The 18519-nt window shown below is 33.6% G+C and overlaps 1 protein-coding gene and 1 long non-coding RNA gene across 5 annotated transcripts in view; one reads left to right on the top strand and one right to left on the bottom strand.

Moving 5' to 3' along the window:
• LOC136041467 (uncharacterized) overlaps positions 1-16506 on the bottom strand; it is a 62112-nt gene extending 45606 nt beyond the window's left edge. For both annotated transcript variants that reach the window (XR_010621034.1, XR_010621033.1), the window contains exons 1-2: positions 16391-16506; positions 8669-8764 (exon numbers count right to left, since the gene is read on the bottom strand). This is a non-coding gene — a long non-coding RNA (uncharacterized LOC136041467). The remainder of the gene's footprint in view (positions 1-8668; positions 8765-16390) is intronic.
• The window catches only part of LOC136041466 (endothelin-converting enzyme homolog), a 154181-nt gene extending 135738 nt beyond the window's left edge, over positions 1-18443 (top strand). For 2 of the 3 annotated variants that reach the window (XM_065726152.1, XM_065726153.1), the window contains 2 exons: positions 10648-10790; positions 17971-18443. In XM_065726152.1, coding sequence (XP_065582224.1) covers positions 10648-10790; positions 17971-18147 — 320 coding nt within the window. In that variant the 3' untranslated portion in view covers positions 18148-18443. The remainder of the gene's footprint in view (positions 1-10647; positions 10791-17970) is intronic. The other variant, XM_065726154.1, reaches the window with a different exon arrangement.
• Positions 18444-18519: the final 76 nt, after the last annotated feature.

Here is an 18519-nt window from a genome sequence, read left to right as displayed (position 1 = left end):
ACTTTAATGTATTTGAGTATTTTTACTAGGAAGGACATAAGGAAGGGATTTTGAAAGCTTTAAGCTTCTTGTACCATGTTTTTAAGCTTGGAAAAGAAATATACTGCGAACAAATTTTCCTATGATATCTAACGTTTAATTTGGTCAACCTGTTCTTTCAATATCTTTCACTTTAATCTATTTGAGTATTTTTACTAGAAAGGACATAAGGAAGGGATTTTGAAAGCTTTAAGCTTCTTGTACTATGTTTTTAAGCTTGAAAAAGAAATATACTGCGAACAAATTTTCTTATTATATCCTTCGTTTAATTTGGTCAACCTGTTCTTTCAGTTTCTTTCACTTTAATGTATTTGAGTATTTTTACTAGGAAGGACATAAGGAAGGGATTTTGAAAGCTTTAAGCTTCTTGTACCAAGTTTTTATGCTTGGAAAAGAAATATACTGCGAACAAATTTTCCTATTATATCTAACGTTTAATTTGGTCAACCTGTTCTTTCAATTTCTTTCACTTTAATGTATTTGAGTTTTTTTACTTAGAAGGACATTAGGAAGGGATTTTGAAAGCTTTAAGCTTCTTGTACCATGTTTTTAAGCTTGGAAAAGAAATATACTGCGAACAAATTTTCCTATTATATCTAAAGTTGAATTTGGTCAACCTGTTCTTTCAATTTCTTTCTCTTTAAGTATTTGAGTATTTTTACTAGGAAGGACATAAGGAACGGATTTTGAAAGCTTTAAGCTTCTTACACCTTGTTTTTAAACTTGGAAAAGAAATATACTGAAAACAAATTTTCCTATTATATCTAACGTTTAACTTGGTCAACCTGTTCTTTCAATTTCTTTCACTTTAATGTATTTGAGTATTTTTACTAGGAAGGACATAAGGAAGGGATTTTGAAAGCTTTAAGCTTATTGTACCATGTTTTTAAGCTTGGAAAAGAAATATACTGCGAACAAATTTTCCTATTATATCTAACGTTTAATTTGGTCAACCTGTTCTTTCAATTTCTTTCACTTTAATGTATTTGAGTATTTTTACTAAGAAGGACATAAGGAAGGGATTTTGAAAGCTTTAAGCTTCTTGTACCATGTTTTTAAGCTTGGAAAAGAAATATACTGCGAACAAATTTTCCTATTATATCTAACGTTTAATTTGGTCAACCTGTTCTTTCAATTTCTTTCACTTTAATGTTTGAGTATTTTTACTGGGAAGGACATAAGGGGAGGGATGTTGAAAGCTTTAAGCTTCTTATACCATGTTCATAAACTTGGAAAAGAAATATACTGAAAAATCTAATAATCTCAAATTATTATAGTAATTTGGTTAACCTGTTCTTTCAATTTCTTTCACTTTAATGTATTTGAGTATTTTTACTAGGAAGGACATAAGGAAGAGATTTTGAAAGCTTTAAGCTTCTTGTACCATGTTTTTAAGCTTGGAAAAGGAATATACTGCGAATAAATTTTCCTATTATATCTAACGTTTAATTTGGTCAACCTGTTCTTTCAATTTCTTTCACTTTAATGTTTGATATTTTTACTAGGCAGGACATAAGGAAGGGATTTTGAAAGCTTTAAGCTTCTTGTACCATGTTTTTAAGCTTGGAAAAGAAATATACTGCGAACAAATTCTCCTATTATATCTAACGTTTAATTTGGTCAACCTGTTCTTTCAATTTCTTTCACTTTAATGTTTGAGTATTTTACTGGGAAGGACATAAGGGGAGGGATGTTGAAAGCTTTAAGCTTCTTACACCATATTCTTAAACTTGGAAAAGAAATATACTGAAGACAAATTTTCCTATTATATCTAGGATTATTTTAGATTATTATATCTAATAATCTCAAATTATTATAGTAATTTGATCAACCTGTTCTTTCAATTTCTTTCACTTTAAAGTATTTGAGTAATTTTACTAGGAAGGACATAAGGAAGGGATTTTGAAAGCTTTAAGCTTCTTGTACCATGTTTTTAAGCTTGGAAAAGAAATATGCTGCGAACAAATTTTCTTATTATATCTAACGTTTAATTTGGTCAACCTGTTCTTTCAATTTCTTTCACTTTAATGTATTTGAGTATTTTTACTAGGAAGGACATAAGGAAGGGATTTTGAAAGCTTTAAGCTTCTTGTACCATGTTTTTAAGCTTGGAAAAGAAATATACTGCGAACAAATTTTCCTATTATATCTAACGTTTAATTTGGTCAACCTGTTCTTTCAATTTCTTTCACTTTAATGTATTTGAGTATTTTTACTAGGAAGGACATAAGGAAGGGATTTTGAAAGCTTTAAGCTTCTTGTACCATGTTTTTAAGCTTGGAAAAGAAATATACTGCGAACAAATTTTCCTATTATATCTAACGTTTAATTTGGTCAACCTGTTCTTTCAATTTCTTTCACTTTAATGTTTGAGTATTTTTACTGGGAAGGACATAAGGGGAGGGATGTTGAAAGCTTTAAGCTTCTTATACCATGTTCATAAACTTGGAAAAGAAATATACTGAAAAATCTAATAATCTCAAATTATTATAGTAATTTGGTTAACCTGTTCTTTCAATTTCTTTCACTTTAATGTATTTGAGTATTTTTACTAGGAAGGACATAAGGAAGAGATTTTGAAAGCTTTAAGCTTCTTGTACCATGTTTTTAAGCTTGGAAAAGGAATATACTGCGAATAAATTTTCCTATTATATCTAACGTTTAATTTGGTCAACCTGTTCTTTCAATTTCTTTCACTTTAATGTTTGATATTTTTACTAGGCAGGACATAAGGAAGGGATTTTGAAAGCTTTAAGCTTCTTGTACCATGTTTTTAAGCTTGGAAAAGAAATATACTGCGAACAAATTCTCCTATTATATCTAACGTTTAATTAGGTCAACCTGTTCTTTCAATTTCTTTCACTTTAATGTTTGAGTATTTTTACTGGGAAGGACATAAGGGGAGGGATGTTGAAAGCTTTAAGCTTCTTACACCATGTTCTTAAACTTGGAAAAGAAATATACTGAAGACAAATTTTCCTATTATATCTAGGATTATTTTAGATTATTATATCTAATAATCTCAAATTATTATAGTAATTTGATCAACCTGTTCTTTCAATTTCTTTCACTTTAAAGTATTTGAGTAATTTTACTAGGAAGGACATAAGGAAGGGATTTTGAAAGCTTTAAGCTTCTTGTACCATGTTTTTAAGCTTGGAAAAGAAATATGCTGCGAACAAATTTTCTTATTATATCTAACGTTTAATTTGGTCAACCTGTTCTTTCAATTTCTTTCACTTTAATGTATTTGAGTATTTTTACTAGGAAGGACATAAGGAAGGGATTTTGAAAGCTTTAAGCTTCTTGTACCATGTTTTTAAGCTTGGAAAAGAAATATGCTGCGAACAAATTTTCCTATTATATCTAACGTTTAATTTGGTCAACCTGTTCTTTCAATTTCTTTCACTTTAATGTATTTGAGTATTTTTACTAGGAAGGACATAAGGAAGGGATTTTGAAAGCTTTAAGCTTCTTGTACCATGTTTTTAAGCTTGGAAAAGAAATATACTGCGAACAAATTTTCCTATGATATCTAACGTTTAATTTGGTCAACCTGTTCTTTCAATTTCTTTCACTTTAATGTATTTGAGTATTTTTACTAGGAAGGACATAAGGAAGGGATTTTGAAAGCTTTAAGCTTCTTGTACCATGTTTTTAAGCTTGGAAAAGAAATATACTGCGAACAAATTTTCCTATTATATCTAACGTTTAATTTGGTCAACCTGTTCTTTCAATTTCTTTCACTTTAATGTTTGAGTATTTTTACTGGGAAGGACATAAGGGGAGGGATGTTGAAAGCTTTAAGCTTCTTATACCATGTTCATAAACTTGGAAAAGAAATATACTGAAAAATCTAATAATCTCAAATTATTATAGTAATTTGGTTAACCTGTTCTTTCAATTTCTTTCACTTTAATGTATTTGAGTATTTTTACTAGGAAGGACATAAGGAAGGGATTTTGAAAGCTTTAAGCTTCTTGTACCATGTTTTTAAGCTTGGAAAAGAAATATGCTGCGAACAAATTTTCTTATTATATCTAACGTTTAATTTGGTCAACCTGTTCTTTCAATTTCTTTCACTTTAATCTATTTGAGTATTTTTACTAGAAAGGACATAAGGAAGGGATTTTGAAAGCTTTAAGCTTCTTGTACTATGTTTTTAAGCTTGAAAAAGAAATATACTGCGAACAAATTTTCCTATTATATCTAACGTTTAATTTGGTCAACCTGTTCTTTCAATTTCTTTCACTTTAATGTTTTTGAGTATTTTTACTAGGAAGGACATAAGGAAGGGATTTTGAAAGCTTTAAGCTTCTTGTACCATGTTTTTAAGCTTGGAAAAGAAACATACTGCGAACAAATTTTCCTATTATATCTAACGTTTAATTTGGTCAACCTGTTCTTTCAATTTCTTTCACTTTAATGTATTTGAGTATTTTTACTAGAAAGGACATAAGGAAGGGATTTTGAAAGCTTTTAGCTTCTTGTACCATGTTTTTAAGCTTGGAAAAGAAATATGCTGCGAACAAATTTTCTTATTATATCTAACGTTTAATTTGGTCAACCTGTTCTTTCAATTTCTTTCACTTTAATGTATTTGAGTATTTTTACTAGAAAGGACATAAGGAAGGGATTTTGAAAGCTTTAAGCTTCTTGTACTATGTTTTTAAGTTTGGAAAAGAAATATACTGCGAACAAATTTTCCTATGATATCTAACGTTTAATTTGGTCAACCTGTTCTTTCAATTTCTTTCACTTTAATGTATTTGAGTATTTTTACTAGGAAGGACATAAGGAAGGGATTTTGAAAGCTTTAAGCTTCTTGTACCATGTTTTTAAGCTTGGAAAAGAAATATACTGCGAACAAATTTTCCTATTATATCTAACGTTTAATTTGGTCAACCTGTTCTTTCAATATCTTTCACTTTAATGTTTGAGTTTTTTTTACTGGGAAGGACATAAGGAACGGATTTTGAAAGCTTTAAGCTTGTTTTACCATTTTTTTTAAGCCTTGAAAAGAAATATACTGCGAACAAATTTTCCTATTATATCTAACGTTTAATTTGGTCAACCTATTCTTTCAATTTCAAAAGAAATATACTACGAACAAATTTTCCTATTACATCTAACGTTGAATTTGGTCAACCTGTTCTTTCACTTTAATGTTTGAGTATTTTTACTGTGAAGGACATAAGGGGAGGGATGTTGAAAGCTTTAAGCTTCTTACACCATGTTTTTAAACTTGGAAAAGAAATATACTGAAAACAAATTTTCCTATTATATCTAACGTTTAACTTGGTCAACCTGTTCTTTCCATTTCTTTCACTTTAATGTATTTGAGTATTTTTACCCGGAAGGACATAAGGAAGGGATTTTGAAAGCTTTAAACTTCTTGTACCATGTTTTTAAGCTTGGAAAAGAAATATACTGCGAACAAATTTTCCTATCATATCTAACGTTTAATTTGGTCAACCTGTTCTTTCAATTTCTTTCACTTTAATGTTTGAGCATTTTTACTGGGAAGGACATAAGGTGAGGGATGTTGAAAGATTTAAGCTTCTTACACCATGTTTTTAAACTTGGAAAAGAAATATACTGAAAACAAATTTTCCTATTATGTCTAGGATTATTTTAGATTATTATATTTAATAATCTCAAATTATTATAGTAATTTAGTCAACCTGTTCTTTCAATTTCTTTCGCTTTAATGTATTTGAGTATTTTTACTAGGAAGGACATAAGGAAGGGATTTTGAAAGCTTTAAGCTTCTTGTACCATGTTTTTAATCTTGGAAAAGAAATATACTGCGAACAAATTTTCCTATTATATCTAACGTTTAATTTATTCAACCTGTTCTTTCAATTTTGCTATAATTTTTTCTCTCTCCCAGCACAGCTTTCGAAAGAATCCAACATAATTATTCTTTCATCGCAGACAGATTATATAATTGGCTATTGTGTGTGTATATATATATATATATATATATATATATATATATATATATATATATATATATATATATATATATATATATATATATATATGTGTGTGTTTGTGTGTGTGTTATTTGTGCATGGGCTTGTGTATGTGCGTTTGTGTACGTATCTGATATGTGTTTTTGTGTTCTCCAGTCTAATGTTACTAAATATTTAAAAATATAAGTCGGTTTGTCCATCTTTAGTTTACTACGAAACGAAGCAGAAATGATTTCAGACCCAGAATCGAAAGGTTCTTGTCCATCGTGTATACCCCCATCAACATGCGACAATGAAAACAAACGGCTTGTACATGAACAAGTAAACTACCCAGAGAAAAGGTGGAATATTAGGGACTATCCACTTATAGAAGTCATGAATAATTTCTAAGACAACAGTCGCTAAGCATGGCAAAACAAAACAAAAATGAGAAAACAACGATAGTAACTGCCAGTGAAAAATAAAAGAGAACTATGTAAATATTTCGGTTGTGACTTCCACCTAACCACCTTAAGTGCAGAAAAATATAATACAAAATTCAGATCAAAGTCCATAGGACAATACAAAAAAAAATCAAAGCGAAAAATAAAATTAAAAGAACTACTACTATTACTACTACTACTACCAACAACTCACCGCAGCACCAAGCCATCTGAGGCCAAAAAAGCTACGCGCACTCCTTTTCCATCCTAGTTTATTCAGAGCCTCCATTTTTACACCCTCCCAGCAAGCTCTCAGTTCCATTAAAAAAAAATTATGACCTCCTTCCACACCAGACGAGGATGACCTGCTTTCCGTTTTACCATAGATGGTTGGCCGAAAAGGACTATCTTCGGCAATCCGTCATCCTTCATTCGCAAAACCTGCCCTAGCTATCTGAACCTTTATTTCAATTATAGCCCTAGAAAGTTGGACTGAGCCCCATTTTGCGTAAAGCCTACTGTTTGAATTACGGTCAGTCAGCCGGGTGCCTTGAACAATCTGTAGGCGATTTCTCTGAAAAACATTTAGCAAAACTTTATCCGCTTTAAGGAGCGCCCATGCTTTAGACCAATATTTCACGACTGTCATTACTGTACCCTCCAATATTCTAATCTTGATCTGCAGACTTATCTTCCTACTCTTCCAACTATTTTTTAACTGTGAAAAAACACCCTTAGTCTTGGTTATTCTACTGTTAACATCTTCACTGCTTTCACGGTTTGAATCCTAAAACAAAAAAGCTAAGTGAAGCTGCCAATCTGATCAATTTTTTCGTTTCCCGGCGTCACCTTTTCATCTTGACTTATTACTGGCCTTAGTGACTTGTCTTCTTAACATTAATTTTCAAACCTATTCCAGCACCCTGAACTCGCAAAAACTATAAAAGTTCATTCATTTTGCTCACATTTTCATCTAGGATGCTTCAATCATCAGCATAATTCAAGTCCAGGAGAGTTTTTCCTTCCCATTTGATTTCGCTGTCTCCCATCACCTTTCCTGTGATCCTTAAGACAAAGTTCATCAAAATGATCGTATAAAGGGAGGTAGAAGACAACCCTGCTTAACTCTAGATTTAAAAAATAAAACTACTACCCGCTCCCATTTTCATTATGATTTTCTACTCTATTAAAAATTTTACCCACACAAATTGAAAAACACCCTCAAAATTGTGCAAGTGTGGCTGGAAAATTCGCATTTCCGTTTGTAAGTTAATGCGAGTACACATCACCCGACTTATCATTTAAAAATATTTTTTGACGATAGATAGTTTCACGCTGTCCCTAGCCCCTGCCTCCCAAATATGTTTTTCGAGAAGTGCTCGAATCTTACTAACATAGGAGTGTGCTATATCAACCAGATCTGTATGGATACTACCACTCGTAAGAGTATTGAAGGGATATCCAACAGCTCTGAAAACATAAATACTGCGAAAAGTAGTATCATTTAGATAGTATCGGCAATACATGGGTGAACGGGCACCACTTTCTTCTGGCTCTCCAATATCACTGTGAGGGGCGAGCGCCTGTTCTTCTACCACTCTCTCGTCCTCAATAGGTGGCACTTTTTCTAATAGACTGTCTAAAAATTCTGCATCGAGGTAGAAATCCCTCACGAAACTATCCACATCAAATTGTGAGAAAATATACTAATAGGGATCACTCCACACTATGATCCCCCTCACAGTACCTTTCCACTTTTGTCGTACATAAGTTTTCGCGGAATTCTGATGGCAATGTTGGTTTCTGAAGCTTGAAAATAATAAGGGCTTATTAGCTTAGTGAAACACTCTTGATTTCATCCTGTGAAAGAATTTATATTAGGCTGAATAGAATACTTAAAAGTGAGCCGTCGGATGAGAAAACACTACCGCTTAATGGTGGATTGGTTAAAAATAATCCCTCGCAAAGGGGTCCCTTCGGATGTATGAAGGCCCCGCTACCAACTAATGCTTTAATGACCATGTCCCCTCCAAAGGGACCCTTTGGATGTATTGAGAGCATACTACAAGTTAAGAATTTAATGGCCGCACATGGACTCTCAAAGTGACCCTTCGGGTCCATAGCCCTCATATTACCAGTTATGAATTTAATGACCAAAAATTACCAGAGCAGTTGCCCCTCAATACTTTTCAGGGTATTATAAGATTCTTAAGAACCTTAAAAGCTTACGAAGAAGATATTGACATCTATTGGTGCTTCTTCTTCTTCTCCAAAGGCACCGGTCAGCAGATTGTTAATCCAAGCTGGAAGATCATCATTGGCAGCCTGGAAAAAGAATAACAATTCCTCCCATGAAGTAATCATGATTTTAAGGTTCGAAAAGGAATATTAAACTAAGAGCCAGGGGACTGTTTTTATACTGAAAAGGCTATTAATCCAAGGATCCTCAAATCCCCTTAGGGGGAACAGTTTGCAATAATAGAATGCTTTATTTTTAGAAGCATGGAGATCCTAGCTATTTCCTGTAAGGAATGTCTTATTATTAGCTATTCCTCTCTCTTAGAAGGGGTGGGGGGTCTTCTCTCACAACTTTTGACAGGGGGCCCTATAGTAAGTTAAAAGGAAAGTGTTATTAATCTGAGGAGCAGTGGCACCTCAAAGCCTTCAGAACTAATGGGCCAGGGTTCCCCTTTATTAGCCTGAAAAGAATGGGTTACTTTAGCTTTTTCATTTAGGAGCGACAAGAGCCTATTTTGTTTACTTTATTAACTCTAAAAAAATGATGTATTTTTTAAAGGATAGGGCAATATAATTAAGCCACCCTCTCAGAGGTGGCGAACAAAACCCCTATAGTAAACTAAAAGAATATACATTACTTTTTTTAGCCCCAATAAATAAAAATAAATTCACTTTTACATTAAGATTAATGACTCCATCTTGCATGTTGGGCATAGAAGGGTCAGCAACTTCACTAGTATGGGGCTCCAGAGCCGAAGAAGTAGCATCACGCCCTTGCACAGAGGGCCTAGAGGCTTCAGCATAGATAATGACTGAAGGTCATGAGTGGGCAGCATTCTCCCTATTGTGTTGGCAGACCATGGAAGGGTTCAAATCTCCGCTTTGCAGAGCTGTTGCATCCCAGACCTTTGCGCTTTTTGGAGGAGGGGGAGATAACTCCAAATTTTCCTTAAAAAAATTAAATTTAGCGCTCCATGAAGTGAAAAACTGCAATTAATTTTCAAGATATCCCCCACTTAGATTTAACTCGCTCCCTATTACAGCCCACCTCCTTTTTCTTTATCCCGCAATGATAAAGAAAAAAAGCTTTTGAAGAAAAGTAAAGAATTCAACTAACCAAAAATAGAATCAAGTAATCTAGCAAAGTGAGGGCGATTCATGTATTGAATATAGAAAAATAGAGGGGTATTTAATAGAAAACTTTGAATTGGTGAGTACCCCTGATCGTATGTATTATTTAAGCGATTAAATTTTTGATTTTTATTCTTGCTATAATATTGTTACAAATGCTTCATAGAATTTCGTTTAAATGTAATATTTAAACGAACCCCCTTCTTTATCTTTGTCATAAACCCTCCCCTTCCCCAACTTTAATTGTTATGCAAGTAGTTTTCAGAAGAATAAAAGAAAAGCATTAAAAATATGCCATTATCCGCACGTCTGAGAATACAGGGTTTCGTGTTTATTTATTTACAGGGTGATAAAATAGCTTTGGTACGCACTTCAAACTACTTTCTCAGGGTTGACGTTACCCAGTAAATTCCTCTCATTTGTCTAACCCCCCTTTTTTAAAATTGTGAAAAGTAGCTTTTTCAAATAGCAAGAAGTACATATATATATATATATATATATATATATATATATATATATATATATATATATATATATATATATATATATATATATATATATATACATATTTAGCAAAAAAAAAAACAAACTTGATTACGTAAGATTACATCAGTTAGTTAATGTTCTTTGAAAATTTTCACTTTACTTATGAAGTTGCAAGACCCTATCCTGTTGGTGGTGTTAAGGCTTTCAATCCCTATTTTCCTATGTTAAATCCCTAAAAACACAACACTTCTAAGTTTCTCAATCATTTTGAAGAAAAGACAACATGAGATGAGGTGAAAGATAAAGCATACTGTTAAAATTGAGCCTATTTCTTATTACTGAAATTTTTTTAGGGGAGAATATTGCTGACAATGGGGGTCTTAAAGCGGCATTTCATGCATACCAGAGATGGGTGAAAAGGATGGATATACAAGAGCGAAAACTACCTGGGCTGAACTTCACCGCTCCGCAGCTGTTTTTTCTGTCTTTTGCACAAGTAAGGCCCAAAGAGAAACAGAGAATTTACTTCTAAATATTTTGGTTGGAAAAATGTCTCTGTGTTTACTGGCTTATAACCAAACATTCGTTGTAACCAACTGTAAGTAAGGAGCGACGCGGCTCAATAGTAATCGAAATTGTAAAAACAAAATTCTGATATCGATACATATATAAAAAGAATACGCTTATAATCCTGATTCTAAATATGTAAGTCCTATTAAGTTTAGTGTTACACATCAAAGGCTACGAGCCTGAAAAATTTACCTGATTTCCCAAAAAGGGGAAGCACCCCCCAAAAAGTCAAACCATCTCAATGAAAATCATAGATTCAGGTTCTTCATAGATTCTTTATAGATAGATTCAGCTTATCTTTCACTGTCAAGAGAACGGTATCATCCCTATTTTGAACTGTTTTACTTATTTCAGAGGATTCAACCTCCTTTCTTCAAAATGTGGAGTTTTCTATTTTTGCCGTAAGAAATATTATGGATGCTTGATTTTTCCCAGGGGTGATAGTAATCGACCCAGTGGTCCCAGAATATCAGGAGAGGGCTCATTTAGACGAACATTAAAAGTTTTAGTGCCCTTTTTAAGTGATCGAAAAGATTAGAGGGCAACTAGGCCCAGTCACCCGCCCATTTTTCCCATGATTCTTCAGATCAAATTGTGAGATAGCTTTTTTGTTTATCATAGCTAAAAGGCCCAATAACTTTGCCTTTGAATATAATATGACTCCCCAAAACCCCAGGGAAAAAGTTTTTAAGGTGTGAAATAAGCCCATTGTATTTATGCATTATTTGTTATTGGGAAGAGTGAATACATTTTTGGGTGGAGGGGCAAATTTTCTACTAGGGGATTTTCAATGGATTAATTCTCCGTGGGGAGGGAAGTTCTTCGGGGTTGAACTTATCAGGGGAAATTTATACTAGGGGAATTTGCCAAAATTCCTATGCAGAATTCTTTTTTTATGTCTTGCTTTCTCTTTTTCGTCTCCATTTTACATGTTGAATTGTTAAGGGTATTTGTTCAGGGTAAATTTTCACTAGAATTGCATTAAATAGAGGACATTGCTCGGGGAGAAGGATTTTTCCGTGGAGGTGGAGCTAAATTTCCTGGCATTATTTAAAAAATGATCAGAAGTTAATTAAAAACCAAAACGAGTTTTCTCAACTGAAAGTAAGGAGCAACATTAAAATTATAACGAACAAAAATTATTATGTATAAAAAGGGGAATGCCCTCTCCTGATCCCCTCATTCTTTACCCTAACATTTAAACTTTGTCCCAATTCTTTAAGAACGACTCCTGAAACACAAGGGTCATTTAACTAGAACAATCAGACGCTTTTTTTTTTTAAGAACTACAAAAAAATAGCGTGAAGAGCAAGGCAATAAGGGGGGCAGCCTCCTTCATATACGTTATCCCCTTTGAATATCCGCGTTCACAAACATTACCAATGGATTTAACCGGACCATTGCCGGGCAAACCGGGAAAGAGGAATTCTTCCGGGCATTACAGCTTTGCTTGTTATATTATATCGTTACTCTATAATGATTAAATAAAAAATGATATTTTTTTAAACTGAAAGTAAGGAGTTACATTAAAACTTAAAATGAGCTGAAATTATTCCGTATATGGAAGGGGTTGTTCCTTCCTCAAAGCCCCGCTTTCTACGCTAAAGTTCTTTATTGTTTTAAAAAGTAGAGGTGTGAGAAAGAGTTAATTTTTAGTGTAAAGAGCAAGGTGTTGAGGAGGAGACAGCCCCTTTCGTGTATGGAATTAAAAACAAGTTTTTTCAACGGAAAGTAATGAGCGGCATTAAAACTTAAAACGAACAGAAATTACTTCGTATATAAAAGGGGCTGCTTCCTCATCAACGCCCCGCTCTTAACGCTAAAATTTGACTCTTTCTCTTAACTCTACTTTTAAAAACAGTAAACAACTTTAGCATAAAGAGCGGGGCGTTGACGAGGAAGCAGCCCCTTTCATATACGAAGTAATTTCTGTTCGTTTTAAGTTTTAATGCCGTTCCTTACTTTCCGTTAAAAAAAACATTTTTTTTTTATTTAATTTCTGATCGTTTTTGAATCAAAGCATGTTTTGATTTTGGCTCTCCACAAAGGAATAATTAAAACGAAATTTGTATATTTATTTTTTTTTTTTGGCTAAATGGCTTTCTCATAATTTTGATCGAATGATTTTGAGAAAAAACGGAGCGGGGAGGAGGCCTAGTTGCCCTTCGATTTTTGGTTACTTAAAAAGGCAACTAGAACTTTTAATTTTTTACGAATGTTTTTATTAGTAAAAGATATGCGTAACCTATAAATTAGCTTACGTAACGAACTTCTGTATTCTCATGTTTTTATTAAGTATATGAGGGGTTTCACCCCCTCGTCAGTACCTTCCTCTTTACACTAAAGCTTATATTTTGTCCCAATTTCTTAAGAATGACCTCTGAATCACAAAAGCCGTAAAATAAATAGTTGAAACTACTAAAAATACTTTAGCGTAAAGAGAGAGGTATTAGGAAGAGGTGAGCCCATCATATGCGTAATAATTTCTGTTCGTTTTAAGTTTTAATGCTTCTCCTTACTTTCAGTTGAAAAAACTTTTTTTTATATTTATTTACTTATTTTTTTAAACAATGCTAGAAAATCCTGCGCTCCCTTCAATGAAAATTCCACAAATTTCTCCAAGGAAAGTTCCCCAATATATCCTCCTCTTCTCAGCCCCCCCCCAACCTAAAAATACCCCTGAAAACGTCTGTACACTTCCAAATAACCATTACTGTATGTAAGCACTGGTCAAAGTTTGTAACTTGTAGCCCCTCCCACGGGGACTGTGGGGGAGTAAGTCGTCCCTAAAGAGATAGTTGTAAGGTTTTTCGACCATGGTGAATAAAATGGCTATCTCAGAATTTTGATCCGGTGAATTTGGGAAAATAATTCGCGTGGGAGGGGGCCTAGGTGCCCTCCAATCTTTTGCGTCACTTAAAAAGGACACTAAAACATTTCATTTTTGTTAGAATGAGCCCTCTCGCAATATTCTAGGACCACTGGGTCGATACGATCACCCCTGAGGAAAAAACAAACAAACAAATAAATACGCATCCGTGATCTGCCTTCTGGCAAAAAATACAAAATCCCGCATTTTCGTAGATATGAGCTTGAAACTTTTACAATAAGGTTCTCTGATATGCTGAATCTGATGGTGTGATTCTCTTTAAAATTCTACGACTTTCAGGGATTGTTTCTCCCTATTTTCTAAATCAAGGCAAATTTTCTCAGGCTAATAACTTTTGATGGGTAAGACTAAACTTGATGAAACTTATATATTTAAAATCAGCATTAGAATGCAATTCTTTTGATGTAGCTATTGGTATAAGAACTCTGTTTTGTTGAGTTTTGGTAACTATTAAGCCGGGTCGCTCCTTACTACAGTTCGTTACCACGAACTGTTTGATAATTTCTGCTCGTTTTAAGCTTTAATATCCCTCCTTATTTTTAGTAAAAAAAAACTCGTCTTTTTTATTTAGTTTCTCAAAGTTTTTGTATTAATGCAGATTTTGGATTTTGCTTACCATACATGAATAATTAAAACGAAATTTGCATATTAATTTTACATTTTTTTAAAGTAATAATAATCTTTTAATAGCCTAAGTTTGATTTTTGTTCTTAACTCTTGAATAATAAAAGCTGTTTAATTAGAATAAGAACTCATTTTAAAAGTTAAAAAGAAACTTTAGCTTAGAGCGAGGTATTGAGATAAGCAACATCCCTCATATACGTAATATTTTCTATTCGTTTTAAAGTTTTAATGTTGTTCCTTAATTTCAGTTGAATATTTTTTTTTTTATGTCAGACAAAAGAACCATCCAGGGTTTGAATTGTTCTTAATGGCTTATAATTTATAGTTAAATTTTAAAGAAAAAGTTTTTTTACCTTTAACCTTAAAGAAAAAGGAGCAGTTTTAAACTTAAACCTAACCTAACCTAACCTAACCACAAACCTAACCAAGAGTGGGAGGACAAAGCAAACAGAAATTATTACGAATTGAATTGAAATTTATTTATAACCCGTTATAATACACATGAAAAACGGAGTATAATGTGAATAAAAGAAAAGAGGAAAAAGGAAATGACCTAAAAAACTAAACAAAAAACTTTGCAACACTTCACCTTACTTAAAAACACTTAAAACATACAAAAGCAAAACATTCGTTTAATCAAAATAGCGCTCCATGGGTGCCGACCAATTCTACTATTATAAGCTCCTATGCTTTTTCTGATAGCAGCATTCGGGTCTTTGATGCCGTATCTTTTAATGACCCTGGAGTTGTTTGACCATGGTGGAAGGGCAAGCAGGTATTTGGCATGCCGGAAATAGATTCACCGAAGCTCCTTCGTCTCGGTTATCGTAAACGACGCCAAAAAGGTGCAAGGTATAGGAAATTCGGGATTGCAGAAGCATTGTAAAACTTTGGAATCAGGTTCTGAAAACTCTTTCAAAAAATGCTGTTGCCAGGCCTCAGCAGAGATATGAGCTGACGGAGCGTTTCTTTCACTCTGGTTGCGGGTCAAACTTTTCCACAGAAGTTCCAACCATGCGCCAACCATTCCTTCCAGGCCTTAGTTCAACTTTGGTGGCGTCTAGAGCATCGCCACAGGCAGATTCGATAAAGTTCTTTCGTTCCAGTGGTGTTTTCAAGGGTGGAGGGTTTTTTACAATGACGGAGTATGATAGCTTTTGTGGAGCGTAAAGTTCACTAGAGGGGCTGGTATGGGTAGAAACGTGGAACTCACCTTTGTTAATACGTTCCATAAAGCCGTCAAAACGACGACACATGTCCTTTACTTTAGCAGTTATACATGCATTTATCTCCTCCATACAAGCCGGGACTTCTGTAGGTTCAAAAATAACGAAGGTAGGCAAGGCAAGATTTTCCTTTGCTGACTTGACAAAGAATTTGGCTATATCCAAAACATTTTCATCATCTTTTAGAGACTTGCGAAAGGGGTCTGGTAGACCAGATTTTAAAAGCAACAGTTCTTTTGCACTTAGAATGTCATCTCTACTGAAGAACTCCACAGCACGGTTTACAATCAGCTGGTGTTTTATGCCAGCGAGCATTGACCTCGACACAAAGTTCAATACCGCATTCCAAACGATATTATTTTTATCCATTTTCGCTGCTAATCAGGCCGCAGTAACCAGTCCGAAAATTAGTGCAGGGGCGAGCCAAGCTCGTAATCAAGCGTCAGTTAATTCAGAATAAATTATCTTACAGGAATGATTCACAATGAATGAAGGAACCTAGGAACAAGGGAAGTGTAAGGACCCCTTCAACTATTCCCCGCAATTTACGGGTAACTTAATACCGACGGGTACAATACGTCGCTTGTGGGAGGCTCCTTCCCCTCTTCTACTTGTTCCCAGCACGCTTCTTAATTATATGAAATCAAAAATTATCAATGGTCACTGAAATAATCCGAGTTTAAACCACTGAATTAATGCAGGTTTAAAATCAAAAAAAAATATATTCACTCTGAATCTAGGTCAAGTTGAGCAATAGCAAATATTATGAAATAACAACTGAATTACCTGCGGTCACTGAATTAATTCAAGTTCACAGCACTGAATTAATACAAGTCCAAAACAGGCTTTAAAATCCAATAGATCGAAAGAGGTGTTCGCACTTGCAAGACTAAATGAAGACTGAATGAAATCGCTAAGGTTCATACGCTTTAAAAGGTATCTTTTGTTAAAAGTGGAATTTAAATACCTTTATAGTTCTCACTTTTTCAAAATAAAATAGATAATACAATGCTATTTATTACCAACATGTATCATTTGCTCCATTTTATTAAATTTTTCATAAAGTATATGTTAGGTTCAACCCTAAACTGTTTTGGTTTTAACATCAGTGTTCACTTTCCCTCAAAATGATATATAAGTTTAATTTTTCCAGTTTGACAGCAGTGCTCATCTTGCTGGGATCTTCGCTTTAAGTGTTTTCCGAGATTTCCGGTTCCCCCCATCTCCCCCTCCCCAATGACGCTGGATCCGGTCGGGATTTAAAATAAGAGATCTGAGTTACGGGGTCCTTCTAAATATGAAATTTCATTTAGATCTGGTGACTCCTTTGTAAGTTAGAAATACCTCATTTTTTCTAAATTTTTCAGAATTACCCCCTCCCCGCAACTCCCCCAAATAGAGCAGATCCGTTCCGATTATGTCAATCACGTATCTAGGACTTCTGCTTATTTTTTCCACCAAGTTTCATCCCAATCCCTCCACTCTAAGCGCTTTCCAAGATTTTAGGTTGCCTATCACCAATTTGCAGCAGTAATTTTTAAACTTTGAAACAATTTTATTTGTTCTCCTATAACTAATGAATGTTAAATATTCTATCATTTACTTATATCAAATGCACTCCGTCTAAAGGAGAGATATTAAGAATTAGTTTCCATTTTCTAGAATTTGACAGAATTTTGCACAATTTGACTCCGAAAATGAGCCTTTTCGCAGTTGAGGCATCCTCCTTCCCTCCCAAAAAAAGATCGAGTGAAATCCCCATGTAGTTTTATGAAACTATAAAACAATGTGTAGGTGAATAAAGCCTCAAATAAAATAAATAGGTTAAATGAAGCGATTCAGTTTGTATTTACTTTGTATGGAGGATATTTCTTAAAAAAAGAAATCAACAGCATGTGAAAGTTGGTTTTAAGGAACTGGGATGCTTTAAATATGGCTGTTCGATAGTCTTGAATAAACTTTCTATATTAGAAATTTCACTTGAAAGTAGTTTAGCCCTGCTTTAATCAAAATTGTTCTTTTTGGCAAAGAATGATTAAATTACTGTAATTACTTATTGCATAATTTATTTTGTTACTTGGAAAGGATATAAGAAAAATTAATCTTCTTTTGAAAGATCCGTCATTCGATTTTCACACAATCACCTCTGTGAGGCAAGAACCAGTATTCATGCCGAATAAAGAAGGTTACGCTTGTAGGGGACAGTTTTTTCACCCTCCTCTTTGATAGTTATTCTTATAGTTTTGTCACTGCTAAATAATGTGTGTGGAATATCAGCTTAAATTTAAGCAGGTTAAGTTTTTACAGGTTAAGTTTTTACAGGTTAAGCTTTGCACGTAAAGTTTTCTCAGCTTAAGTTTTTACAGGTTTGGTGCTCTTCTAGCACGAAACAAGCAAGTCATTTACAAATATTAGAAGATCCACACTCCCCGTCACAGATTCGAGTTCGAGGTTCTCTTTCAAATCTTCCAGAATTTTCGGAAACCTTCAACTGTAAGAAAGGCTCAACAATGAACCCACCTGAAAAGTGCGAAGTCTGGTAGAGCAAGAACATTTCGTCGTGTTTTATTCCTTATAAAACCAGTAAAAAAAAAATAATAGCCGTTTGGTTGCAAGTAAAAACACAAAGCCAAAGGATCCAAACCTATAGTTTTATATCTAAGAAAAGTAAGAACCTCTTTACAGTCCTCCTTTATACGCAAGAAGAGTAAGAGAGTAAAAAGAAGGTATACTCACTTGGAGCTTGGAAGAGTTACTAAGCTGTATGCTATTTTCTGCTGGGTGAACTCCTGTAAAAAATACAGAGCTGTTTGTGTTATGTGTTTTTGATACAGTTTGACATATATATATATAATATATATATATATATATATATATATATATATATATATATATATATATATATATATATATTA

This window comes from Artemia franciscana, unplaced genomic scaffold (assembly GCF_032884065.1).
Source record: "Artemia franciscana unplaced genomic scaffold, ASM3288406v1 PGA_scaffold_23, whole genome shotgun sequence".
Lineage (NCBI taxonomy): Eukaryota > Metazoa > Arthropoda > Branchiopoda > Anostraca > Artemiidae > Artemia > Artemia franciscana.
This window is presented reverse-complemented; position numbering and strand designations above follow the sequence as displayed.